Source organism: Sphaeramia orbicularis, chromosome 20, assembly GCF_902148855.1.
Source record: "Sphaeramia orbicularis chromosome 20, fSphaOr1.1, whole genome shotgun sequence".
In the NCBI taxonomy this organism is placed as follows: domain Eukaryota; kingdom Metazoa; phylum Chordata; class Actinopteri; order Kurtiformes; family Apogonidae; genus Sphaeramia; species Sphaeramia orbicularis.
In genome coordinates, this window is record NC_043976.1 from 42,668,556 (window position 1) to 42,696,454 (window position 27,899).

The following is a 27,899-nucleotide window of genomic DNA, read 5'->3' on the forward strand; positions in this document are numbered from 1 at the left end:
CCCCCCCCCCCCCCCCCCCCCCCCCCCCCCCCCCCCCCCCCTTGCTGCCATCTGTTGCCGTTCGTTTCAGCTGCCTGTAAAAAGTGCTGCCTGAGCACTTCATCAGCCAATCACATCACGTCTCAGAGTGTGTGTGTGTGTGTGTGTGTGAAGACGAGTGATGCTAATGTAAAAAACAATCCGGGGTTAAGCTTCAGATCAGTGTGTGTTGGTGTGTGTCTGTGTGCGTCGATGCACCTGCCACGGCCATGTTACAGTTTGTCATGTAAGAGCAGTGATACAAGGAGAGGTCAGTGGAAACACAACACGCACACACACACACGCACACACACACAACCCACAGCCAGTTGTCACCAGTCGCTCTTCTTCTTCTTCTTCTTCCTTTTACTTTCACTTCATTTCACTTCAGACTCTGTTTCAAGAAGCAACAGATGATCAAAATCCATCATCACTTCACGACAGTTTTCCGATGTTACCCTTTTCCTTCATGATCGCACTAAAGATGAGACTAAGATAAGATGTAGAGCAGACGACACACTGGACAAACATCAGACAATAATACACATTAATAACACAACGACCGATGGAAATATCACACAACATACAGAAGGAAGTGTCTGTCAGCATTCAAAGTGCAATGTGACAAACATGAATCAGTAAACAAATGCAAAAGAACATTGGAAGGCAACTACAAGTAAATGCATGAAATTATCAACAATAAAAGATGCAGCAAAATAAAAATTATGTAGCAAAAACCAAAACAACGTAATGAACAAAATGATGTAACAAAAATGTAATGAAATAAGAAGTTGTCACAAAATGAACTGATGCAATGAAACGGAAATGATGCAGCAAAATAAAAATGATGTAAAAAAAGGAAACCATGAACAAAAGCACTGCAGGAAAATGATGCAACAAAATGAAAAATAATATAGCAAAAAACCCAACGTAGCAAACAAAATGATGCAACAAAAATGAAATGAAATAAAAAGTTGCCACAAAGTAAAATGATGTGACGCAACAGAAACGATGCAGCAAAATAAAAGATGAAAAAAAAAACAAAAACGAAAGCATTGCAGGAAAACGATGCAACAAAATAAAAATAATGTAGCAAAAACAATGTAAGAAACTAAATGATGTAACAAAAATGTAATGAAATAAAAAGTTGTCACAAAATAAACTGAACTGATGAAATGGAAACGATACAACAAAAAAAATGTAAAGAAAATGAAAGCACTGCAGAAAAACAATGTAACAAAATGAAAGTAATGTTGCAAAAAAAACAACGTAACAACAAAATGATGTAACAAAATGTAATGAAATAAAAAGTTGTCACAAAATAAACTGATGTGACAAAACAGAAACAATGCAGCAAAAAAAAAGATGTAATAAAAAAAAAGAAAGCACTGCAGAAAAACAATGCAACAAAATAAAAATAATGTAAAAAAAAAGAGGTTAAAGATGATACAAGACAAACATATTTTCAGGTTGTTGTTGAAGTTGCATCAGAACAAACGCCGTTCAGAGGCGACTTTTCGACTCGTCTTCCTCGTGGACGTTTCAGTTTCAGAGCCTGGACTTTTGTCTTTTCCTCCGTCGTCGTACTCGGACCCGTGTGTTCGTAGATCAGAGTGTGGACTGAACAGAATGTGAGATGGAGGAGGAAGTGGTCGGCTCTGGAGAGCGTCTTCCTGTGGGGGACGCCAAACAGGAAACTGTAATTACCTCCTCTCTTCCTCATTCCTCCTCCTCCATCACAGAAGTCATCCAGTCTCTCAAAAGCGGTCCTCGAACGCATCATGAAGTTCTGCTGTTTCAGATCTCTCAAGGCTGACACTTACGGAGCGTCTCTATTGTCTGTTGACGCTTTAGATGTTGCAACAGTAACCAAAGGGGGCGGGGCTTAGCGGAGGTTAGGTTAATCTGCATTTTTTGCTTTTTTTTTCTGTCTTGGTTTGTTTTCAGTTGTTTGCAGAAGCAACAAAGAGAATGAGTGATGTTTAACTTTATTCTACGATGTGACATGAAAAAAATTAAGCAACAAGATGAAAACGACTGAGAAGACACGGAACGAAACGGATGAAAAAGTCGCAACAAAATGAAAATGACCAAAAAAAAAGATGTGAAAGAGTTAAATAAAAGCTGTAAAAGGCGAAGATGAGCTGACGCTGGTTTGTTTTCGTGTTTTTGCAGCAGTGATGGAGAACTCCACAGAGGAGCAGCGAGAAGGGGGAGGAGCCAGTTCAGAGATCAAGGAGGAAGAGGCGGAGCTAACAGAGGAGAAGATGCACAATAAACTCAAAGGTAATTTGGACCCAAACGGCGAAAAGTTTTAGTTCAGTGAAATGTTTGGGTTTTAATTGTTCCACCTCGTGCAGGAGCGATGAACGGCGTGAGGGAGGCAACGAAGGAGGAGGACGAGGAGGCGGCGGCCGAAGAACAGAAACTACAGAACGGAGACGAAGGAGGAGGAGGCGGAGTCATAGGGTCGGAGGGAGGCGGAGACCTGTCTTCCATTAACGCCATGATGTCAGCGGTGATGTCAGCAGGGACCATCAACGGAGGAGACGGAGACGGAGGAGGAGGAGGAGGAGTCAACTCAGCCGCCTCCTCTGCTGGCCCCTCCCCCAGGTGCGTACTGACCAATTATCTGTGGTTTTCCGTCACACTTTAACCCTTCGACGGCTCCTCACAGCTCAGTTTCTAAACGCCTTCTGTTCTTCTGTTTGAAGCCCCTCCCCCAACAAGACGCTCACGGCCGCCATGAGAGCCCCGCCCAGTCGCAACGCACGACGCAACCAGGTAGACACGCCCACTCTGCCAGTCTCCTGTCCTTGCCTCCTTCCTGACGTTTAATCTCCTTGTTTCCTCCATGTGTTTCCTTTCCTTCTCTCCTTTCCTTGCTCATCTCCTTGTTTCCTGTCTTCCTTTTCGTTTTTCATCATTTTCACTTGTTTACTTTGTTGTTGCCTGTCCTTGCTTCCTTTCCTTGTTTCCTTCCTTTCCTTCTCTTCTTTCTTCATCTCCTCCCCTTCCCATCCCGGCCTTCTTGTTTCCTTTCCTTCTCTTTTATCTCCTCTTTTTTCCTGTCCTTCTTTGCCTCCTTTCCATCCCTTTCTCCTCATCTCCGTCATTTTCATCCTTTTTTTCCCTTTCTTATCTCCTTTCTTTTCTTTTATCCTCATCTCCTTTTCTTCCCGTTTTTATCTAATTTGTCCTTTCCTTCCTTATCTCTTTTCCTTTCTCCTTATCCCCTATCCTTCTACCCTTTCTTTCTTTTCCTCTCCTCTCCTTCTGTCCTTTTCTTCCTTTTACTGTCTCCTCTTTCCTTTCCTCCTCTCCTCTCCTCTCCTCTCCTCTCCTCTCCTCTCCTCTCCTCTCCTCTCCTCTCCTCTCCTCTCCTCTCCTCTCCTCTCCTCTCCTTCCTTTTCATGTCTCCTTTCTTTCCTTTTCTCCTTCCCTTCTGTCTCCTCCTTTTGTTTCCTTGTCTCCTCTCCTCTCGCTCTTCACACTGGCACGTTTCTCATTCTTCGTTTCCCATGATGCACTGCAGCATTCCTCTCACCGTCATCACTTCCTGTGGCTGAAACAGGAAACAGGAAGTGCTGCTTCCAGACTCGGTGTGTGTGTGTGTGTGTGTCGTTGTGTATCTGTGTGGATGGAAACTCATGCTGCTGCTGTAAATGATCATAAATCTGAATGTTATCACGTTATTAAAATAAAAATGAAGTACAAAAATATAAACTCTTATTGTAAAATCAGATGCTATTGTGGTATTTCAAGGTTTACTTTTATGTTTTTATTTTTATTTTTTTATCTTGTGCATAAAATCCCGTGGATGAAAACCTTGTCGGACGTCACCGTTGTCGTTTGCGTTGACGCGTTTGTTTCTTTGTGTGTTTTCAGGAAACCAAAGACGACAGCTCGGCCTTTATCTGTCCACTGTGTGATAAGAACTGTCAGACGCAGCATCAGCTGACCATGCACATCAGACAGGTACGGCCGGACGCTGCCCCGCACTTCCTGTCCTCCTCCCGTTGCCATGGTTACGGTATCAGGATGAACTGATGCTTAAATACACAGAGAAATAAAAGCCAATATGTGCTTAATGAAACAGGCTGAGGGGTGATTTAACAGATACTCCATTAATGTTTATGCGTTTAGATTTTGAACAATTTGAGTAGAAAAACTTTAACCCTTAACAACACGACGACTGAAATTATCTACTGATGTGAAATATTTAAAACCTGTTGATCTATTAATCCTATGAATACATGTAAATAATTAGTGTAAAATGCAGTTTGTCGTCTTTTCGTGCTCATCAGATATGACCCATATCTGTGTAGTTTGACAAATGACAGTGGATGGAAACACTTGATTTATATGAAATGAAATGAACAATGAATGCAAATGAATAATACATTTACAAAATACTAAACTTGGAAAAAAATAACCAAAATAACTGACTAAAATGAAATAAGACAAGAGTAAAATAAGGAGCATAATTAACAAAAACAGCCAAAGCAATTAATAAAATGAACAAAATGATTTAAAAAAAAAAAAAAAGAGCAACCAGAACAAAATAAGCAACAAACTGAATAAAACTGAAAAAGAAAATAATAAAATGGGCAACAGAATGAAAATAAATAAATAAATAAAAATACACAAAATAGGGTTGTAGACATGTTTTATATTCAGTTAATGATATATTTCAGTGAGAAAGTCACTTTTTCTTCAGTTTTCTCTGTTTTGATGAAATAACCTTTGAATTTACTCTGAGCTTTAATGAACATCTACATGATCGGTGAATTAAATATCAGAAAATACACGAAAAAAGATGAACTCAGAGTATAATATTATAATAAATCACTTATTTAATGTTAAATGTAGAGTAAAATTAATGTGGAAGTCACCACAAAACTGGTTCTTAGGTCTTTTAGGGTTACAAATTCCATAATTTTAATTTAATGACGGTAAAAAGTGTCGCAGATAAGCATCTAACATCAGTGACTTTACATTAATGATAGTTTTATGTAAATCTTGATGATTCTGAGTAAAGTTTCTATTAAATTAGTGAATTATTTCATACAGTCAGACATGTTTAACCAGTGACTCCAGGCTCTAAACGTCCTCAGGTCTGTGAACTGATCCTGTATTTTCTGGTGTTTTCTGTTATGGTCGCGGCCGTGTTTCTGACGTCTTCGTGTTTCCGTCCTCACCGCAGCACAACGCCGACACGGGGGCGACCGACCACTCCTGCAGCATCTGTGGGAAATGTCTGAGCTCGGCGTCGTCGCTCGACCGCCACATGTTGGTCCACAGCGGTGAGAGGCCGTACAAGTGCAGTGTCTGTGGACAGACCTTCACCACCAACGGAAACATGCACAGGTAGGGACAGGGAGGGGCCAAAGGGGAGGGGGCGGGGCTTGGAGGGTCAGGGACCAGGTATGACTGGGAGACTCCGCCTTTAGAAGACGATGAGCAGCAGGTGTCTGAAAAAGGAAGTTGATGCATAAGGATTCACTTTAGAGTTTCTGTTTCATTATTAGTAAAAAATAAAAAAGAATAAAAAATTATAATAAGAGGAAGAAGATGACCTTTTTTTCAGTATTTGGATGAATAAAACCAAAGTTTTCCCGTCAGTTCATCTCTAATGTTGATCATCAATTTCACTTCTGCAAAAAAACCAAAAGGCTGTGGTTGGATCGGGGTTTAATGATCTGACCAATCAGAACACACAAGCAGGAAACTTTAACCCCTGTCTGACCGAACCAGAGAGTTAAAGACTGATGTTTTTTATACAACCCACAAACTGTATGGTTTATATAAACATAACACACTAAATATATCAAATACACATGTGTTCCACTGCGTATGAGCTAAACTGTCTAGAACACAGGTGTCAAACACGCAGCCCGCGGGCCAAAACCGTCCCGCCAAAGAGTCCAATCCAACCCCTGGGATGAATTTGTGAAATGCAAAAATTACATGAAAGATATTAACAATCAAAGATGTTAAAATCATTTTAAGTCAATTCAGTTTAAAGTATGTCAGACCAGTAAAATTGTATCATAATAACCTATAAATAATGAAAAAAAGCACATTTTTTTCTCTTTGTTTTAGTGTAAAAAATGTAAAATTACACCAAAATGTTTACATTTACTACAGAAGAGGATTAGGGCCACTGGAGAAAAAAAAAAAAAAAAAGGTCCAATATTTTTTTTATTATTATTCTGAGAAAAAAGTCAGAACTTTTTACCCCGAATTCTGACTTTTTTCTCATACTAAAAATAATAATGATAAAATATTGAACCTTAATTTTTTTTTCCAGTGGCCCTAATCCTCATCCTCCTCTTTTTACAGATTAGCCTTTTACAAAAAATGTCAATAACCACAGCAAATATGAACAACCTGAAATGTCTTCAGCCTATGTTTAACTGTGCCAGTATTCTGAATGTCATTAAATGTTTTGTGTATTTGTAGATCCACTGTGATCTGTGAGTTGTGATGCACATGTATAAATGATAAACGAAGGTGTAGTATTGTTAAATTGCACTTATTTTTCATAACAATTTTCAGGTCGTTCATATTTGTTCATGTTATGTTCAAGTACAGTTCGTAGATGTAAATATTTTCATTACGGAATTTTACTTTTTTCACTCAAAAACACAGAGAAAAGTTGACATTATTTATGAGCTCTTATCCTATTATTTCTATTATTTTCCTGGTCCGGCCCACTTTAGATCAGATTAGGCTGAATGTGGAACTGAACTAACATGAGTTTGACAGCCTTGGTCTAGGACGTCTAGATCAGGGCTGTCAAACATACGAAGGGTCCAATCCGGTCCGTGGGATGAATTAGTGAAATGCAAAAATATAAAGTTAAAGATATTAATCATTTTAGTGCAGGTTCCACATTCAGACCAATATGATCTAAAGTGGATCAGAACCAGTCAAATAAAAACAGAATAACCTGTAAATAATGACAATAACTTTTGTCTTTGTTTAAGTGTAAAATTACATGAAAATGTTTGCATTTACAAACTATCCTTTTAAAAAAAATGTGAATAACCTGAAAAAATATGAACAGGAAAGATGTTAATAGAAGTAAATGTAATTGGACTAATATTCTGTCTGTTATTAAACGTTTTATGTATTTGTAGATCCACTGTGATCTGTACGTTATAATGTACGTGTGTAAATGATAAACTGAGGTAGAATATTGGTAAAGTTGTACCTATTTTTCTGAATAAGTTTCAGTTTTTTTATGGTTCATGTTTTTCACATTTTTTTAAAGGATAGTTTGTAAATTTAAACATTGTGTAATTTTACTTTTTCACTCGTGTATGTTTGTCGTGTTGCAACTTTGGGAATATTTAATTTTGTTGCATTGTTTCGTGTTGGTGCATCTTTTGTTTTATTTTTCTCTTTATCTCCTTCATTGTCTCGGAACATGCGTCTTCAATTGTTTACTTATTTATTTTTTTCAGTTTGTTCCATCTTTTTTTTGTTACAGCTTTTGTGAATATTAGTTTTGTTGTATTTTTTCCTCTAAAACATAGAGAAAAGTTTGTTGTGGACATTATTTCTATATTATTATGTCCTCATTGTACTGGTGTGGTCATGTTTGGAGGATGTTGAACCTGAACTGGTCTGACTTCAACACTTCTGATCCACATGAACAGAGGTTTTTTTCTGAGTTCTTCTGCAGTCGGACTTAAATATGTTCGAAAGGTTGAACCGAGTCGAACAGACTTAACATCAGATTTTAACTGATGATGGTTAAAGCTGGATCTGAGGTCGAGGAGACATTTTAACCCCGGCAACAGGAAGTCGGCGTTTAACCCGGTCCCAGTCGACCACGGCGAGGGGCGGGGCCTGGGTTTGTGTGTGTTGTCTCCACTTCCTGTGTAACCCCCTCTACACACACACACACACACACACACACACACAGATTGACGCCCAGTCATTTATCAGCGCCGTCCAGCTTCAACTGCCCTGAGCCGCAGGTTTACCCCCCCCACCCCCCAACCTTTGACCTTCTCTGTGACCAATCAGAATCCACATCCTCCGAAAATGCTCCACTGATCTGAATAAAGTCTCAAATCTGACCAGGGATCCATTTTGTACTTTTAGAGTCACGTCTTTCGTAACCATGACAACGACCAGTTTATTTCTCAGATGTAAAAACTGGTTTGTGTTTGAGGGAGTTTCAGCGTTCAAGCTCCGAAAATGTTCATCTTTTTGCGGCTTTTGCTTCATTTTCAACTAGTATGTGTATTTTTTTTAAAATGTTGGGACTTTTGTTTTTTTCATCCCGTGTCTTTTTTGTCTCATTCTGACTTTTTCAACTTTGCGTCCATTTCATTTTGTTGTGTGTTTTCCGTTTTGTTGCAACTTTTTTTTTTTTTTTTTTTTTTTTATCGTCTTGTTGCATCTTTTTTGACGTATGACGACTGTTGCATCAGTTATCTTTTGTTCTGTTGCAGCTTCTGCATCTTCTTCAATTTGTTTGTTTTTTTTCCTTTTTTTCTTGTTGCGACTTTTTCATCCTGTTGTGTCGTCTTTGTCTTTTTCTGCCTTTTGTGTCTTTTTTTTTGCATCTGTTTAATCGTGTTGCATGTTTTCCGTTTTGTTGCAACTTCTGTGACTTTGTCTTGTTGCACTTTCTTTGCCGTATTGCGACTTTTACATCATTTTTATTGTCTTTTTTCGACTTTTTCAACTGGTTGCAACTTTTCTGTTTTGTTGCACATTTTGTGACTTTTCTTTGTCTTTTTGCGTCTTTATCTTGTGACTTTTTTGCATCTGTTTCCTCTTGTTGCATGTTTCAGGACATTTTCTTTCTTTATGGATTATCTTTATTGTGTCTTTTTCATTTTATGCCTTAAGTCTCTTTCTTTTCTTGTATTTTGTACTTTTACTTCACCATGAACAGCAGTATTTACTCTTTATTTCCTCCTCGTGTATTTAATCCTAATGGTTCGTATTCATCATTATCCTGATGCATTTTCATCCATTATATACATTTTTCTTTTGTCCTTTGGGTTTATTTTGTTCACATTTGTTTATAAAATGTTATATTTGTTGCGTCTTTTTACATAGAATAGAATAGAAAAGCCTTTATTGTCATTGTGCTACTCCAGTCGGTGTAACAATATTAATAAACAACTACTACTACAGAAAATAAGAATAGAGCGAATATAAAATTACATAAACTCTGAATAAGATACGAAAACAATATAAATTTTTACAATTTTACAAGCTAACAGAAGATTAGAGATAAATAGAATTTAAAAACTGGACAAAACATGAGCAGATGCAGATTTAACGGTATGCAACCGTTTGTTTAAGTCCTGGTTTCTTTAAGCTCAGACTAACGGAGGCTGATAATTACATTTTTTTTTTTTAGACAGACTGAAGAAATGGAGTTTTTTTTTTTTTCTGTAAAGGCTGTGGCTTTGGTCGATTCGTCTCCAGTGCTTCGTCTTCCTTTTCCTCTGTGAATGTTAACTCAGTCTGATGGGATGAATGCTCAATGGTCTGGGTGTCGTCCTGTTTCGTGATGGTATGAGGAGACGTGGGCGGAAGGAATGACCGTAGGCTGACGGACGGACGGACTGTGTCCACAGTAGGCGTCCAGCAGAGACGTCCATTAACCGCCGTCCTCGGTCTTAAAGGGGTCATGTGACCAGGAGGACAGGTGAATTCTGGGTATTGAATCAGATCTGAGTCTGATCCGTCCGCACACGTTGACCTTTGACCTCAGTGGAGCCGACAGGAGACGAGTCTTTCCTGTCTATCAGCAGTTTTTTTACGTCTTGTTCTTTTAGTTGCGACTTTTACATATTTTTTATCTTGTGTCTTTATGGTCTGTTGGCGACTTTTTGTCTTGTAACTTGTAACTTCTGCCTTTGTCATATTGCAACTTCGGGAATATTTAATTTTGTTGCGACTTTTATCTCTTTCGTCGTCGTTTAACTTTTGTGTCTTTTCAGTTTTGTGGGGGGGGTTTTCTTTGCATCTTTTTTTGTTACAGCTTTTGTGAAGATTTTCTTTCGTCTTCTTGCATGTTTTTCATTTTGTGACTTTTTCATCCGTTTCTTCTTGTTTTGTCTTGTGTCTTTGTCGTTTTGTGAACCCCCCCCCCTCGTATTTTGTAAGAGACGAGTCCTTTATCTGCAGTTTTTTTGACATCTTGTTCTTTTAGTTGAAACTTGAACATATTTTTCATCTTGTGTCTTTCTGGTCTCTTTGTGACTTTTCATCTTCTTATAACTTTTCATTGTGTTTTGTTTTGTTTTTTTTGCAATTTCTATCTTTGTCATGTTGCAACTTCAGGAATATTTAATTTTGTTGCATCTTTCATTTTGTTGCGACTTTTTCATCTCCTTTGTAGATTTGTAAATTTTGTCTTTTCAGTTTTGTGTGGGTTTTTTTTTTTTTTCTTTCCATCTTTGTTTTGTTACAACTTTTGTGAGTATTTCATTGTGTTGCATTTTCTTTCTTGTTGCATGTTTTTTCATTTTATTGTGACTTTTTCATCTGTTTCTTCTTGTTGCATGTTTTGTCTAGTGTCTTTGTCATTTTGTGATTTTTTTTTTTTTCTCCTGTATTTTGTCATATTCATGTTGTTTCTCTATTTTCAGGTAAATAAACTCGAAAAATTCCAAAAAAAAAAAAAAAAAATATTTAAAAAAAAAAAATAAATAAAATCAAAGAGATTCTGATTGAAAATGAGTAGAACCAGAAGGTTTTTGAGGTTAAGGTTTTTGAATGAATGAAAATTTTATTTTAGACTTTAAAAAACATACAAATCACAATTTAACTACCAACAAAAGACATTTCTACTATTGTACAAAAGAAATATTTAACACAATGTTAGTGTTGTTTACACATCTAAAAAAATATAAAAATTAGAAAATTAAATAATAATTATAAAATACACATGCGGTAAATCATCACCTTCCTAAAATAATTGGACATGGCATTTTTTTCAGATTTTTCAGGAAGCACAAAAAACAGAATTTGAGTATTTGATGATTTTGACAAAAAAAAGTAATTACTTGGGTGATTATTTTTAGGAAGGTGACGATGTGTAAATGTAAAAATGTCTGGTATTAGAAGGAAAGGAGACAAGGAAAGGAGCCGAGGTGAGGTATCCGAGGTGAATGTGGGGGATGCTGCGATTGGACGCCGGCGTCTATTAATAGGACGTGCAGGCAGCGGGCCGGGCGCCCATAAGAGGTCCTAACAGGGCGGCGGACTCAGCAGGTCCAGGACCAGCTGACAGGAAGTCAGTCATTAACCAATCAGGTGAAAGGAGTGCGACATGACAGAGCAAAGTCTCCCAAAGTGTGCTCTGAGCCCGACGGCGGCCAATGAGATGGCAGGAAGCACGCCGAGTCAGCGCTCGCACGGTGTGTGTGTGTGTGTGTGTGTGTGTGTGTGTGTGTGTGCGAGTGTGCAGCTGTTGGCGACGCACAACAACACACACTCATATCACTCACTCACCCGCCACAGAAACACACACACACGTCGTAGAAATGAGCCGAGCAGCTGGAGGTCACTGCCCAGTCACTGTTACCATGGAAACGGTTAAAGAAGATGGCAGATTTTCAGTAATAATTCACAGAAAAACAAAACAAGACTTTCCCACTTCATTACAAATTATCTGTAAAACTCATCCGGCGTGTGGTTTCTGCCCAAATATGTCGCAGATTTAACTGAATTTTCAACAAATCGACAAAATTAAATGTATTAATTTCCCTTTGATTCAGGGTTACGAGGAGTCAAAGGAGGATTTATAAAATAAAAAATAATGTTGTTCCAAATACCAGTCAACAGTTCTTTAAATTAAGAGAGAATAACTATAGTTTCAGGGTTTTTATATTTTTGAATGTACGAAAGTGAGGACAAATGTGAAGTCTGGATGTATTTGCGTTGTGGGGGGTGAAATTATGGGATGGACTTGTTGTAGTAATAGTAGTAGAAGTAGTAATAGTAGTAGTAGTAGTAGTAGTTTTATTTCAAGCACACAGAATCATCAGATCACACAGAATCATACAACATGGTCAAACTAAATTTTTCTGCGCTCAAAAGGAGTGGGAACTAGTATAATTTATTGACTCCACCCCCTTTTTACAAACTAATAATTAAATAAAATCTGTTTCCTTTGCTTTGTTAACACACCTTTTCTTCTGTATATTTTTTACAATAACACAAAACATCCATACAAACCATTCACATACACTTTTTTGTCACCTCACACAAAATCAGATTTACATTATCAACTGTTTTTTAATATAGACTATAATATTTATATACACTTTAAATATTTACTACAAATACAATGATCAATAAATGTGATAATATCTTCCTATCACGATAATTAATTACAATATCTTATTTAATGCGTACTTCTATTTTATAACTAGATCTTCACTTATTCCGATAATGTTCTATATTTTTATTATAGTGGATTTATACATCCTTTGAAATGCACAACTTGACTTGATGAATTTAAGTCGTTGACTTCTCTGACAAAGTTTAAAAAAATGCCTTCAGTATAAGATCATTCAGGAATATTAAAAGATGGTAGATGAAGATGGTAGATGTGTTTTTGTTGTTGATTCTTTGGTTAGAATGCGAATGCTCGATACTGAACCCATTTAATTTAATGTAAGCGCTGGATCAGGTGAGAAGGAGAGGCACAAAAGCAGCTTTTGCTTCCGGCCTGTTCCTGTTTTGGTTTTTGTGTTTATTGTGGTTGTTGTACTGTGTGCAGCGATTAATGTACAAACCAAAAACAAACCATTCATTCAAAGGTCGACTCCGGAGAAAATCTGAGTTATTGAGTAAAACCATGAGTTAATGTTGGCACATGTTTAGATCCTTCCACTCGGAGTTTGTCATAGACGTGGAGTTGGGTGGTTTTAGATGATGATGATGAAGATGATGATGATGAAGATGATGATGAGGATGATGATCATATGTAGGGGTGTAAGAAAATATTGGTTCTGCAATATATTGTGAGATTTCATTTCACAATACTGTATCGATATTAAAAAGTACTGTATTGCTATTTTTAGGTATTTATTCGAGTGCAGATATTGTGGAGGTTTTTTTTTTTTTTCCGTTTACCTCCGCCAAGGAAGTTATGTTTTTGCCAGCGTTGGTTTTTCTGTCTGTGTGCAAGATAACTCAAAAAGTTATGGACGGATTTGGATGAAAATTTCAGGAAATGTTGACACTGGCACAAGGAACAAATGATTGAATTTTGGTGGTGATTGGGGGGGGGACTGATCTGCCTTGGTGGAGGTCTGTGCTCTCTGAGTGCTTTTCTAGTTTATTATTATTCAACACTCTTTTATGAAATTATGTTAGTTCCTTTGTTGGGATTCAACTAAAATACTGTTCTGATGTTAGTTCTGAACTAACAGAATATGAACATTTGAACAGGATCTGAAACTGTAATGTCTGTGAAACAGAATTTAAGTTTTAAACAGGAAACTTTTATGATATAACATTAGATCCTGTTCTGATCAAATAAAAATGTGTTTAGTATTTGTGCAGATTTCTGGTGTAATTCAGTTCTTCAAGGAAATAATCATTTAAAAAAAAAGAAGCAAACAAAAAAATTGCCTTTTTAACAGTATCGTGATAAATCGTGATATATCGTATCATGATCCTAGTATTGTGATTTGTATGGTATGGTCAGATTCTTGCCCGTACACAGCCCTACTCATATGTGAGGTCGGAGGACAACAGATGAACTGATAAAGATCTGAAGTCCACTGTGTGTTTGTGTTTTTCAGAATCATCAGAAAAACACTTTTGAGTCTGAACCAGATTTATGAGAAAACCATGAAATGAACACGTGACTGTGAGCGTTTCTGTCTCTGTTGGACTTTTGTCTGATTTGATTTGATTGACGTCTTCAGCCGCCGCACCCTCCTCTCCTGATTGGTCTTTTTCAGACACATGAAGATCCACGAGAAGGACCCGGCCAGTGGGCTGCTCCCCGTCAGCCCGCCCTCGCCCACCAAACGCCGCCGCCCGTCCGTCAAGAGGAGGCAGGGCCCGGAGGACGAGAACGGCGAGGAACCGCCCAGCAAGAAGGTCCGGCGCTTACGGCTAATCCTCAACCGTTAGCTTCGCCAGGAGATGGTGATGCTAATGTGTGGTTGTGTGTGTGTTTTTGTGCGTCCAGGTGGTGGAGGACGCGGCGTCGGAGGAGTCGGTGGTTCCGGTTCGGGGAGCGGAGGAGGAGCTACTGCCATGTCCAATCTGCTTCAAGACCTGCAGCTCCAGACTGGAACTGGACGCACACATGGACACGCACCCCGACACCGCACTGAGGTACGAACACCTGACATCACTTCCTGTCCAGCTCCATTTCTGGCTCAAACAAACCGGCACTAAAAACTCCGGCTCCCATGATCCATTGCTTTAGTTTAGGTGAAACGACAGATTAATAAGTGACAGAGAAGAAAAGGAGTCAGGTCAGGCCCTGTCGTCATGGATACGCCACTCCTTAAGAAGAAAGGAAAGGGAGGGAGGAAGGGAGGGAGGGAGAGTCAGTCTGTCACCGTGGCAACACAAGTTCAACAAAGTGAATGTGTTAGATCAGATGGAGGGAAGGAAGGAGGAGAAGGAGGAGTGATGATGGAGGAGGAGGAGGAGGAGCAGCAGGCGGCGCTGAGCTCGTTATGGGCGGAGGCAGGAATATTTAGCTGTAAATCCGCACTAATCAGCCTTTAAGAGGATCGACTGAAAGGAACCGAGGAGACGAGGGATGGAGAGGAGGCGCGTTATTTACCCATAAACCAACACGAACCCCCAGCATTTCATCCACATGTGCAGCAGAACCATGTCCTCCTGGGTTACGTTTCTGTTTTAATCCTGTTTCCTCTTCAAGTCTAAAGAAAAGTGTGACGGAAAAGTAAACAAAACAAAACAACCGTCACTTTTTACCGATGAGGATGAGGAGGAGTGATGGAGATGCAACATGTGCTGCCTCACATATGGTCACAGTGTCCAAACCCCCCCCCCCCCCCCCCCCCCCCCAAACAAAAAAAAAAAAAGAAAAGAAAAGCCAATCCTCTGACAAAGGTGTCTGAGGGGATTACACACAGCTTACACACTGACAGACACACAACCACACACACAGCAGGATGTGATAAGTGTGTTGAGTGTGTCCGACACTGAGCAGCTGTCTCCTCTCAGCGCTTAACGAGTCCACGACGCCGGGGTTATCGCACAGACACACAACACCTTCACACAGCAACACAACACACACACACAACCTGGGAAATGTCGCCATCTACTGGACACACACAGGAACTGCACCACCACTGTTCTGTTCTCCATTTTTACATACTTTCTTAAATTCCCCCTTTTATTTTACTTACAAATGATGCAATACACAAGTGTTTAACATCAAAATGTTCAGGACAGTCTCAGCTTTATGAAAACTCAGGTCAAAATACTCCATTTTGGTTTCTAGAAGCTGTTTTTTTCCCTGAAATTGTATTTTTTTCCCTTGCTGTACAAACTTTGGACTTTTACACTTAAAAGTAACACGCTTTAACTTGTCTTTAACTGTTTTATCAGGTTTAATTTTTACTGGACAGTTTATTATTTCTAGGCCATTTTGTTATAAATTTAATTTATTCATTTTTTTTAATTTATTACTGGCTGGTAAAAGTTGACAAACGAGGGAATCAGTCCATTATGTTGCACAAGCTGATGGACAAAGGACTGATCCAATTCTGTACAGTAGGAGGTGACGATACGTGATGTATCGATCTGTGATTGGCTGTAACTCCGGCTGTCAGTCACATGGGACGTCATTGGAATGTGTATAGGAAAGATGAGATTCTCCATTCACCGAAGTGTTTGAACTGCTTTTCTACAATGGAAAATTACTAAAATATTAATACAGAATATTGAAACTGTGGTGAAAACAAACCTTAAAGGGTTTTAGAAACTATCATATCTTAGGTTTAGAAAATTATTAGTAGTATTTTTTTATTCAAAAAAAGGCACGCCCAGGATGTCCATATAAGGAGTTGTCTATTATTCCCAGGATGCACCTGCAGCACAGATCTGTACGGTGTGAGTGAACTGGTCAACTCCTGACCTCCGCTTCTGTTCCGCCTCCTCAGGTGTGATCTCTGCTGCCTTTCTTTCCGAACACATCGTGGCTTGTTGCGTCACAACGCCGGGGTTCATAAGCTCCTCCCCCAGGACCCCAGTGGGCGGCCCTTCATCCAGAACAACCCCTCCATCCCCACCGGCTTCAACGACCTGGCCTTCATCGACTTCTCCTGCAAGAAGTTCGCTCACATCGCGCAGGTAAGTCAGCTGACGCTCACCTGTCCGCCCCTGCCGTTGTGAAATCATCGGCACTCGATGACATCATCCTCTTTCTGTCCAGGTTTGGTGTGAGACCAACCTTCGCCGCTGCATCAGTAAGTTCCACCGCTTCGTCTGCGACGGCTGCGATAAGGCCTTCCCCCTGCGCTCTGCCCTTGACCGCCACAAAAGCACTGCCCACAACGACAAACCGGAGAGCAAAGAAGAGGGCGGGGCCGCAGAAAACGGCACCGTTAAAAAAGACGACACAGAGGCGGAGACGCAGGTGGTGTCCTCAGAGCAGGCTGACTTCCTGGAAGCGCTCGGCCTCCAGCACGTTTCAAAGGTAAGAACCAACCCTGCACTCCAGAAGACGAAGAAAGAAAACGGGAAAAAACAAATAAAACCAGAGAAAACAGGGAAGAAACAGAAATAAAACTAGAAAAAACAGGAAAAAAACAGAACTAAAACTAGAAAAAACAGGAAAAAACCAGAACTAAAACTAGAAAAAAACAGGGAAGAAACAGAAATAAAACTAGAAAAAACAGGAAAAAAACAGAACTAAAACTAGAAAAAACAGGAAAAAAACAGAACTAAAACTAGAAAAAAACAGGGAAGAAACAGAAATAAAACTAGAAAAAACAGGAAAAAACCAGAACTAAAACTAGAAAAAAACAGGGAAGAAACAGAAATAAAACTAGAAAAAACAGGGGAAAAAACAAATAAAAGCAGAGAAAACTGGGGAAAAACAGAAATAAAACTAGAAAAAAAACAGGGAAAAAACAGAAATAAAACCAGAGAAAACAGGGAAAAACAGAAATAAAAGCAGAGAAAATAGAAAAAAAATTGTAATGAAACTAGAAAAAATAGGGGGAAAAAGAAATAAAACTAGAAAAAACAGGGAAAAAATAGAAATAAAACCAGAGAAAATTGGAAAAAACTGTAATAAAAATAGAAAAACGGGAAAAAAAGGAAATAAAACTAGAAAAAACAGGGAAAAAAACTGAAAAAACAAATAAAACCAGGGAAAAAATAGAAATAAAACCAGGAAAAATTGGTAAAAAAAACCCAGAAATAAAACCTGAAATAACAGAAATAAAGAATGTTTGGGTGCCGTCACTGGAGAAGGGGAATGAAGTGAGGGTGGGTTTTTAGTTTATTTGACGTGGAAAAGCTAAAACCACTCGTCAGTTTTGTGAAATGTATTATTTGAGTGGACCCGGAGTTGGGACTGAACTGGGGAGGCGGGCCTTCAGTTGTCCCGCCTCCTCTGCCTGAACACACTTCAGCTGAAAACACCAGAACTCCTGTCATTCCAAGCTTTTTTAAATCATTAAATAAATTAATTAAGTAAAGGGATCCAGTCACAGACCAGGTTCTTTCCTCAGGTCCAGTCGGGTCCGAGTGAAGACGAGATCCTTCAGGCTCAGCTGGACAGCATCAAGGTGATCCACGTGGAGCCGCCGTCGTCCAGCCTGCCCCAGGAGACGGCGTCGGCGTGCCTGTCCGGGGGCCTCCTGACCCTGGGGCTGGGGGTGGGCGGCCTGGCCGGGTTCGGGATCCCGCTGCTGGAGTCGGCGTCGGCGCTGCAGGGTCTGATCCAGAAAGACGCCCTCAGCCTGCTGTCGCTGCAGCCCTTCCAGGCCGGCTTGCTCCTGCAGCCGGACGGTGCCGCCGCCGCCGCCGCCGGCTCCGCCTCCTCGGGTGTCAAACCGGGTGAGGCGGGTGGGATCATGGAGCTGGCGGACATCCAGCAGATCCTCAAAGTGGCCTCGGCAGCCCCCAACCAGATGGGACTGACCCTCCCCCCACTCGCCAAAGCTCCAGGATTCGCCGGAGGTCAGGGTGGGTGTGGCCTCTGGTCTTAAAGTAGAACTGGTTCCACATTCAGCCCAATATGAGCTGAAATGGACCAGACCAGTCAAATAATAACAGAAGAACCTTTAAATAATGACAAACACACGGTATGTGAACAGAGTGAAATTACAGGAAGATGTTGGCCTTTACAAACTATTCTTTAAAAACATGAAAAAAAAAAAACGTCATATTTTTTTATGAAAAATAAGTGCAGTTTTAACAATATTCTGCCTCAGTTTATCATTTACATGTTCATTACAACTACAAATACACAGAACTTTTAATAACAGGCAGAATATTGGTACAATTACACATTGTTCTTAAATCATTTCATGTTATTCACATTTTTTAGGAAAGGATAGTTTGTAAATGTAAACGTTTTTGTGTAATTTTACCTTTTTACAAAACAAATATGAATTTGGAGTTGTCACTGTTTATAGGTTTTTATGACAGTATGGTACTGGTCTTACTGGTCTGATCCACGTTACATCATATTGGTCTAAATGTGGAACCTGGACTAAAATGATTTTAACCCTTGTTTGTTAATATCTTCAATGAAATTTTCGCTTTTCACAAATTCATCCCCTGGTGCCAGATTTGACCCCTTGGCGGCCGGTTTTGGCCCACGGGCCGTAGGTTTGACACTCCTGATGCAGACGGTGACAGAACGTAACCGTCTGAATGAGCTGTCGGATTAATTCCATTTGTTAATGACTAGAACAGAAATGGGTTTGTGTCAGTGGGTCATCATGGTCTTTGCTCAGTCTGTCCGTTGGTTCTGCAGGTCCGGTCCAGGCCCAGAAGGCCATGCCTCCGCTGAAGCCCAAACCTCCCATCACTCCTCGCTCCAGCCTCACGGCCACCACCCCTCCCCCCCTGCAGAGCTCCCAGCAGGCCTCACTGGGCTGCATCAGCCCCAGCCTGCCGCCTCCCACCCCCACGCTCTTCAAAACACCCTCCTCGTCTTCGGTGGCGGCGGGCAGCGCTCAGATGGACGCCGAGTGTATGGGCGACGCTCACACGCCGTCGTCTGATTCACCGCCCGCGGCCACGACAGCTGTGCATGAAGAGGCGGGGCTCAGCGGGAGAAAGTTAGGAGCCAAAGTGGGAAACAACGCCAACGCCGGCTCGGCTAAAGGATCGTACCCGTGCCGCTTCTGCGATCAGGTGTTCGCCTTCTCGGGCGTCCTGCAGGCCCACATGCGCTTCCACCTGGGCATCATCCCACACCAGTGCAACATCTGCGACTACGTGGCTCCGGACAAAGCCACGCTGATCCGACACCTGCGCACGCACAGCGGCGAGCGGCCGTACGTCTGCCGCGTCTGTCACTACCCCTTCACCGTCAAGGCCAACTGTGAGCGCCACCTCAGGAAGAAGCACGCCAAGACGTCGAGGAAGGACATCGAGAAGAACATCAAATACGTCACCTCCACCACCACGGCCAACATGGCTGCCATCACCGCCTCCACCACCACCACCACCACCCAGGACACGGACACGGGCTGTGCCGGAGCCGAGACCATCTGCCGGTTCTGCGGAGATGACCTGAAGACGTACCGCGCCCTGCAGATCCACCTGCGCACGCACAACGGCTGCCAGAAGAAACCGTTCGAGTGCCGCCGCTGTGGCGCCGCCTTCTTGGCCAAACGGAACTGCATCCACCACCTGCTGAAGCAGCACCCCGAGGTGCAGGAGAGGGAGATCGAGGAGCACATCGCCACGCTGCAGCCGGCGTCCGTCACCGCTGTGGCCTCGGTCCGCGCCGCACCGCTGACCCAGTTGAACGGACTCAGCCAGACGCCGATCCAGGCGCTGCAGGTGGTGAAGGTGGAGGAGCTGCCCGGCGTGGCGTATCCGGGCACCGCAGAGCTGGACCAGCCGCTGGACTTCTCCGCTAAAGGTCGCGGCACCACCAGCCAGGCGGCATCTCCTGGGGTCAAACTGGAGGCCTTGGACTGCTCGGCCGTGGACCAGCCCATCGACCTGTCCATCCCCAGCAAGAGGCAGCGGCGGGAGGCGGTGAGCAACATCAAGACGGAGCACAGCGTCACCGAGCACAAGGACGAGAAGACGGCCGCTGTCCAGCCCCCCCTACACCCCCACCCCCAGCTCGGCTGCTACCAGATGCCCCCCGGCTCCACCCCTCCCCCCGCATCACTTCCGAACCTCAGCGGCGCTGCACGAGCTCAGCGCCTCAAACCGCTGCTCCCTAAACCGGCGTCCTCGTCGCCTGCCGCCGCCGCCTTGAAGGAGCTCCCGCCTCTGGCCTCCATTGCTCAGATCATCCACTCCGTCTCTGGAGCTCCAGACCTGCTGAGGAGGGAGGCCGCCGCCAATGTCACCTCCACCCAACCGGACTCGGCCGCAGAAGGTCCAGGACCGTCTGCTGGTCTGGAGACGCAGAGCGAAGACGCCTCTGAGGGATCGTCCAGGTCCGTGAACTTTATCCAACTTCATTCAGTTTGTAGATTCAAACCAGCTGAGTTAATTTTCACCAAAGGTTTTCTTGTAAAGTTATAACTTAAATCTAGAGTTATTTTCTCAGATCATTTCTGTCTGTCTTCACCTCCTTCAGCTTTGGCTGTCACAGAGTTAACTTTACAGCTGACATCATCAGGTGGCGCCAAAATGTACAAATCCACTTGTGTTGGTTCTGACTTGGTTCTGGTTCTGGTGTTTGACAGGAAGCGGTCCAGGAAGAAGACCCCGGCTCTGATGGTGAAGGATAAGGCCGTCATGAGCAGCGGCATCGACCTGGAGTCCAGTGGGGAGTTCGCCAGTGTGGAGAAGATGCTCGCCACGACGGACGCCAACAAGTTCAGCACCTACCTGCAGACGGGCACGGCTGACGTGGCGGCGAAGAGAGGTAAGAAGACGGGCCGACGCCGCAAAGACCACCGGCTCAGAAACCCCAAACCCCAACCGCCGCTCATTTACACCTCCTCGTTCGCAGACGGCGACAGAGGCGGGGCAGGGGAGGAGAAGGAAGGCGGAGTCAGAGAGGATGGGAAAGCGACGGCGCCACCATCGAAAGGGAAGAAGAACGCTTACTCCAACTCTGTCCAGAAGATGACCTGCCCCTTCTGCCCCCGGGTGTTTCCATGGGCCAGTTCCCTGCAGAGGCACATGCTCACACACACCGGTAACGCAACACAACACACTGGTAACGCAACACAACACACTGGTAACGCAACACAACACAACACAACACACTGGTAACGCAACACAACACACTGGTAATGCAACACAACACACTGGTAACGCAACACAACACAACACAACACACTGGTAACGTAACACAACACAACACACTGGTAACGCAACACAACACACTGGTAACGCAACGCAACAACACACTGGTAATGCAACACAACACACTGGTAACGCAACACAACACACTGGTAACGCAACAACACAACACACTGGTAACGCAACACAACACACTGGTAACGCAACACAACACAACACAACACACTGGTAACGCAACACAACACACTGGTAACGCAACACAACACACTGGTAACGCAACACAACACACTGGTAACGCAACACAACACAACACACTGGTAACGCAACACAACACACTGGTAACGCAACACAACACACTGGTAACGCAACACAACACAACACACTGGTAACGCAACACAACACACTGGTAACGCAACACAACACACTGGTAACGCAACACAACACAACACACTGGTAACGCAACACAACACAACACACTGGTAACGCAACACAACACACTGGTAACGCAACACAACACAACACAACACACTGGTAACGCAACACAACACACTGGTAACGCAACACAACACACTGGTAACGCAACACAACACACTGGTAACGCAACACAACACAACACACTGGTAACGCAACACAACACACTGGTAACGCAACACAACACACTGGTAACGCAACACAACACAACACACTGGTAACGCAACACAACACACTGGTAACGCAACACAACACACTGGTAACGCAACACAACACAACACACTGGTAACGCAACACAACACAACACACTGGTAACGCAACACAACACAACACACTGGTAACATAACACAACACAACACACTGGTAACGCAACACAACACACTGGTAACGCAACGCAACAACACACTGGTAACGCAACACAACACACTGGTAACGCAACACAACACACTGGTAATGCAACAACACAACACACTGGTAACGCAACAACACAACACACTGGTAACGCAACACAACACACTGGTAACGCAACACAACACACTGGTAATGCAACAACACACTGGTAATGCAACACAACACAACACACTGGTAATGCAATAACGCAACACAACACACTGGTAACGCAATAACGCAACACAACACACCGGTAATGCAACACAATGCACTGGTAACGCAACAACACAACACACTGGTAACACAACGCAACACATTGGTAACGAAACGCAACAACACAACAAAGCAACACAAAGCAACACAAAGCAACAACACAACACACGGGTAACACAACACAACATACTGGTAACGCAACAACACAACACACTAGTAACGCAACACACGGATAACACAATTCGACACCTACAACACATCACCGATGTGTGTTCATTGTGTTCCGACTCCGAGTTGAAGTCGTCGTAGTTTAGTTTTTATTTTGAGGAACGGACCAGTTTAATCTGAGACTCACTGGAGTTTTTTCCACATCTGTCCGTTTCCTTTTTCTGCGACATGTCGACACTAACGCATTTAAACCTTTAAACTCGTCACATTTTCCATATTTTAAATGACAATGCCTGAGTGAAAATCAGGACAAACGTAACGAGACAACAATGACAAAAGACACATGACGTGATGAAACAGGAAGTAACAGTTGGAATCAGAAGTTGTGACACTGAGGCTGTTTTTTTGTTGTGTGTTTGTTTTTAATCTTTTAGGTCAGAAACCGTTCCCTTGTCCCAGATGTGATGCCTTTTTCTCCACCAAGTCCAACTGTGAGCGCCACCTGCTGAGGAAACACGGCGTGACGAACAGGACGCTGCGACGCAACGGCGTCCTCCTGAAGAAAGACGGTGACGAAGGCTCACAGGAGAGCGCAGGTGAGGAGGCGGAGCTGACGTGTAACCTGATCCCTGGGAGGGAGGGGGGGCGTGGCCTTTGTGTTAACGCTGTTGAATGTTGTGTCGCAGAGAGTCAGTCGGAGACGGAGCACGTTCCTCCAGACGCCGTTGACCTCAGCAGCGTCACAGACACAGACTCCGCCCCCACTACTGAGAGACCTGCCCCCACAGAGCAGCAGGAGGCGGGGGCAACTCATCCAAGCCCCTCCCACAAATCAAGCCAAGGTGAGTAGGTGGAGATACTAAACATGTGATTCTGATGGTGTTTCTGCTTCAGGAACCTTTAAACACCTACAGCTTTTCTAGTGACTTCTACATGAATGTTTCTCTACATTTAATCTTTCCTAAGTGATTTATCACCATTTATTACAATATTATCCACTGAATTTTTCCATTTATCAGTGTAAATGATGTATTTTCCTATATTTAATTCACTGATCGTATAGATCGCAGGTGTCAAACATGCGGCCCGGGGGCCAAAACCGGGCTGCCAAAGGGTCCAATCCGGCCCCTCGGATGAATTTGTGAAATGCAAATATTATAATGACGATATTAACAATCAAGGATGTGAAAATCATTTTAGGTCAATTCAATCTGAAGTGGGTCAGAACCAGTAAAATACAATCATAACAACCTGTAAATAATTAAAAACGCAAATTTTTGTCTTCGTTTTAATATAAACAAAGTAAAATTACACAAAAATATTTATATTGACAGACTATCCTTTTACAAAAAATGGGAATAATATGAACAATATGAAATGTGTTATGAGACGTGCAGAATTTTACCAATATTCTGCCTGTTACCAAATATTTTGTGTATTTGTAGATCCACTGTGATCTGTAAGTTGTGATGCACATGTATAAATGATAAACTAAGGCGTAATATTGTTAAAATTACACTGATTTTTCTTAAGAATTTTCAGGTTCTTCATATTTGTTCATGTTGCGTTCAAGTACAGTTCATAGATGTAAACATTTTCTTTACGGAATTTTACTTTTTTCACTTAAAAACATAGAGAAAACTTTGATGTTGACATTATTTATAGGTTCTTAACCTGTTATTATATTGTTTTACTGGTCCGGCCCACTTTAGATCATTTTAGGCTGAATGTGGAACTGAACTAACATGAGTTTGACAGCCCTGGTGTAGATGTTCATTAAAGCTCAGAGTAAATTCAAAGATTATTTTATCAAAACAGAAGAAAACTGAAGAAGTGACTTTTTCAGCAAAGCTATCAAAAACTGAATGTCAATACAAGTGTGTCCATCCACTGTCATTAGTCGTTTTTCTATTGACTCAAATTGCATGAATATAACTTGCGCGTAAAAATGTACCCAATGGAAAAAGGGCAGTTTTGCCAAAATTCTCGTTTTTCGATTAAAAGTTTTTGCGCTGGAAAGACGTGTTTTTTTTGGGTGTAACGCAATTGGTGTATCACACAAAACTGCAATGGAAAGACCTTTTTCCGCAACTAGAGTGATGTGAACAAAAAAAAAAAAAAGGATGTTGATGGACAAGTGAAGAAGAAGAGTTTTAAAACAAACATGATGCGGTATGTGTGGACACACCAGGAAACTGAATCATTTTATAATTTAGTACGGGATAGAGGGGTAATATATAATAATAACAAATATATCTGTAAATCAACACCATATTTATGTTCGTTGATATGTTTATGGAATGACTTCTTGTGTCATTTCACGATAATAAAATAAACAAATCATCGCATTTGTGATTTAATGGAAAAACCAACTTGACGCACTTCTGTTTTTTCGACATTTAGTAAATATTGGTTTTACGCAGATGTCCAATGGAAAAGAGACTACTGATCCAACTCCAGGGGTTTTACTGGTAAATGAATGTTGTAGAAGATGGTGGTGTTTCCACGGTAACTACGGAGCCTCTGAACGTCCAAATGGGTCATATCTGATGACCATGAAAAGATGAACTGTATCAATTATTGACATGGATTGATAGGATTAGTGGATTAACAGGTATTAAACAGTTTAGATCACAGATGCTGTTGGTTTATAATGTTAGCCTGTTTGTGCGCCTGTAAATGGTCTGTATTGTGAGCTGTCGTGTTTGTCGACGTACTGACGGATGATGATGTTGTGTGTTTTGTGAAGCTGCAGGTGTTGCAGAGCAGCCGGACTCTGACTCCAGTGAGCAGCCTGAGCAGCAGGGGGCGCCAGAGAACAGTCCACCGCCAGCCAAACAACTTCAGCAGAGCCCCAGCACAAAGGTCAGTGAGAGGAACTACAACCTGCCATAGAGCATCATGGGAAATGAAGGATCAAGCTAATGTGTTCAGTGTCAACCTTTTGCCTTTTTGGATTAAACCAGCTTTACCTGTCTGTAAAAACGTCAACGTTTCCTTATGATTAATCCGATCAGGAGTCTGCATTAGTCCAACCTAGTTTAAGTGGTAGCCTGTACGTGGTTTTACTGTTTTTGGACCTAAATTGTGATCTCTATCCAGGCACTAAAGAGGTGAAGGTGAAAGAAACCAAGACTAAAACAAACTGTAAAGGAATAACTTGGGGTTAATAGAGGGTTTTTATGTCATGCAACCTTTTTTCTGATCTTTTACGTCTTCTGTAAATTTACGTTTTCCTGTTAAACTGAGACTATAGTTGAAAACCTTGACTGAATTTAGTAAAACTAACTCTGAAAGAAAAAACTGAAAGACCAAACATGAACTCTGACATGTCTCTGCTCTCCTTCATCTGTTTACAACCGTATTGATCCATTATTACCTCCACCAGGAGGTAATGTGATCACTTTGCTTTGTGTGTTTGTTTGTTTGTTAGCAACTTTACGGGAAAACTATTCCAACCATCTTTCCCAAATCTTCCCACAGATAGGCCTAGGCCCTGGGACCAACCCATAAAATTTTGGCCCAAGTAGGCCAAAGTTCAAGGTCACAGCAAGGTCACAAAATCTACAATTTTCCTATCTCTCATCATTGAGCAATTTTCCAAAATTCATCAAAAATTCAAAACCACTCCGATTAGCCTCCAATCTGATCCACCTGTAGCTTAGAACAATATCTTGTATCTGGCACAAAATTGTCCACATCCACTGTGGAATGTGGACTCTGTGGACATTTACGTTTAACATTGAAAATCCCATTTCCCACACATTTTTCATTAGAACTCAACAAATATTGATTGAAATTTAACATAATTTGACAGACACATGACTGGTACCAAGCTTCAACTTTTTCTGCTGTATGGAACAACCTGGAAACTGTTGAATTTGAAAAGAAATAGTCGATCCACACATGCACCTCGTTCGGGGTGCTTGGCGGAGGTTTGCGTTCTCTGAACACTTATTGCTCCAGTATTGACGGTCTGATGTGTCTCCAGGGCGACGTCGATGATGACGACTGTCACAGCAACAAGAGTCTGGACCTGAACTTTGGCCGAAAGCTCATCGACTTTAAGCTGTCAACGTCATCCTCAGGCACCGCCCAGGAAGAACCGCCCACCCAGCCAGTGGCCTCCTCCTCTTCCTCCTCCTCCTCCTCCTCTTCCTCTTCGTCTTCATCTGGGCCCCCGGTCGTCATGGAGACCCCAGAGGAGCAGAAGGAGAAAACCCCACCCGTCGTCTCCCCCTCCTCCACAGCAAAGCCTCAGCCCGAGTACAAACACGTCTGTCGAGTTTGTAACAAGAGTTTCCGTTATGCCACCACCCTCGCCCGCCACGAGAGGGCGCACCTCTCTGAGGACACGCCCCCTCCAGTAGCGGTGGAGGAGACCCCAGCGCCAAAAGAGGAGGTGGTGACGGCAGAGAACAAAACCAGCAAAACGACGGAGGACGAGAAGGAGGAGGAACAGAAGGAGGTGGAGACGGAGGCGGAGGATGCAAAGGGAGGCGAGAGTGACGTGGGCGACAGCGGCGAATCAGATGAGGAGGAGAAGGACGAGGAGGAGGGCGGAGCTTCAGAACCAAAGAATTTGGAGGGAGGAGAGACGAGCGGAGGAGGACGAGTCGACAAGAGGAAGAAGATCTGCAACGTATGTGGAAAACGATTCTGGTCTCTGCAGGACCTGACCCGCCACATGAGGTCGCACACAGGTAACTGCGCACAAATCAATCAGGCGTTAGCTATTAGTGTGTAGTTCACTGGTCAGTACGTTTATATACACACCTTAGACGTACTATGACCGCAGCTCAACTTAACTGTTTAAATCAGTGGTTCCCATCCTTTTTTGGCTCATGACCCCATTTTAACATCACAAATTTCTGGCGACCCCAGACATTCAAAACAGAGACTTTTTTTTTTTTTTTTTTTTTTTTTGCTATAATTAATTTGTTTTTAATCATGTAATAGTTACCTCCGCCAAGGAGGTTATGTTTTTGCCAGGGTTTGTTTGTTTGTCTGTTTGTTTGTTTGTTTGTTTGTTTGTTTGTTTGTCTGTCCGTTAGTGTGCAACATAACTCAAAAAGTTATGGACAGATTTGGATGAAATTTTCAGGGTTTGTTGGAAATGGGATAAGGAAGAAATGATTAAATTTTGGTGGTGATCGGGGGTGGGGGGGCCCACGGGGGGGGCCACTGAT

General features: G+C 42.2%; 1 protein-coding gene across 1 annotated transcript in view; it reads left to right on the forward strand.

Moving 5' to 3' along the window:
• Positions 1-27,899, forward strand: part of rreb1a (ras responsive element binding protein 1a) — a 68,567-nt gene that overhangs the window by 33,581 nt on the left and 7,087 nt on the right. The window contains exons 2-17 of the mRNA XM_030123727.1: positions 2,194-2,304; positions 2,379-2,631; positions 2,733-2,802; positions 3,907-3,996; positions 5,225-5,388; positions 13,980-14,121; positions 14,213-14,361; positions 16,170-16,359; positions 16,442-16,705; positions 17,748-18,204; positions 19,001-20,651; positions 20,904-21,361; positions 23,145-23,306; positions 23,397-23,552; positions 25,460-25,575; positions 26,702-27,413. Of these exons, the coding sequence (XP_029979587.1) occupies positions 2,194-2,304; positions 2,379-2,631; positions 2,733-2,802; positions 3,907-3,996; positions 5,225-5,388; positions 13,980-14,121; positions 14,213-14,361; positions 16,170-16,359; positions 16,442-16,705; positions 17,748-18,204; positions 19,001-20,651; positions 20,904-21,361; positions 23,145-23,306; positions 23,397-23,552; positions 25,460-25,575; positions 26,702-27,413 (5,145 nt within the window). The remainder of the gene's footprint in view (positions 1-2,193; positions 2,305-2,378; positions 2,632-2,732; positions 2,803-3,906; positions 3,997-5,224; positions 5,389-13,979; positions 14,122-14,212; positions 14,362-16,169; positions 16,360-16,441; positions 16,706-17,747; positions 18,205-19,000; positions 20,652-20,903; positions 21,362-23,144; positions 23,307-23,396; positions 23,553-25,459; positions 25,576-26,701; positions 27,414-27,899) is intronic.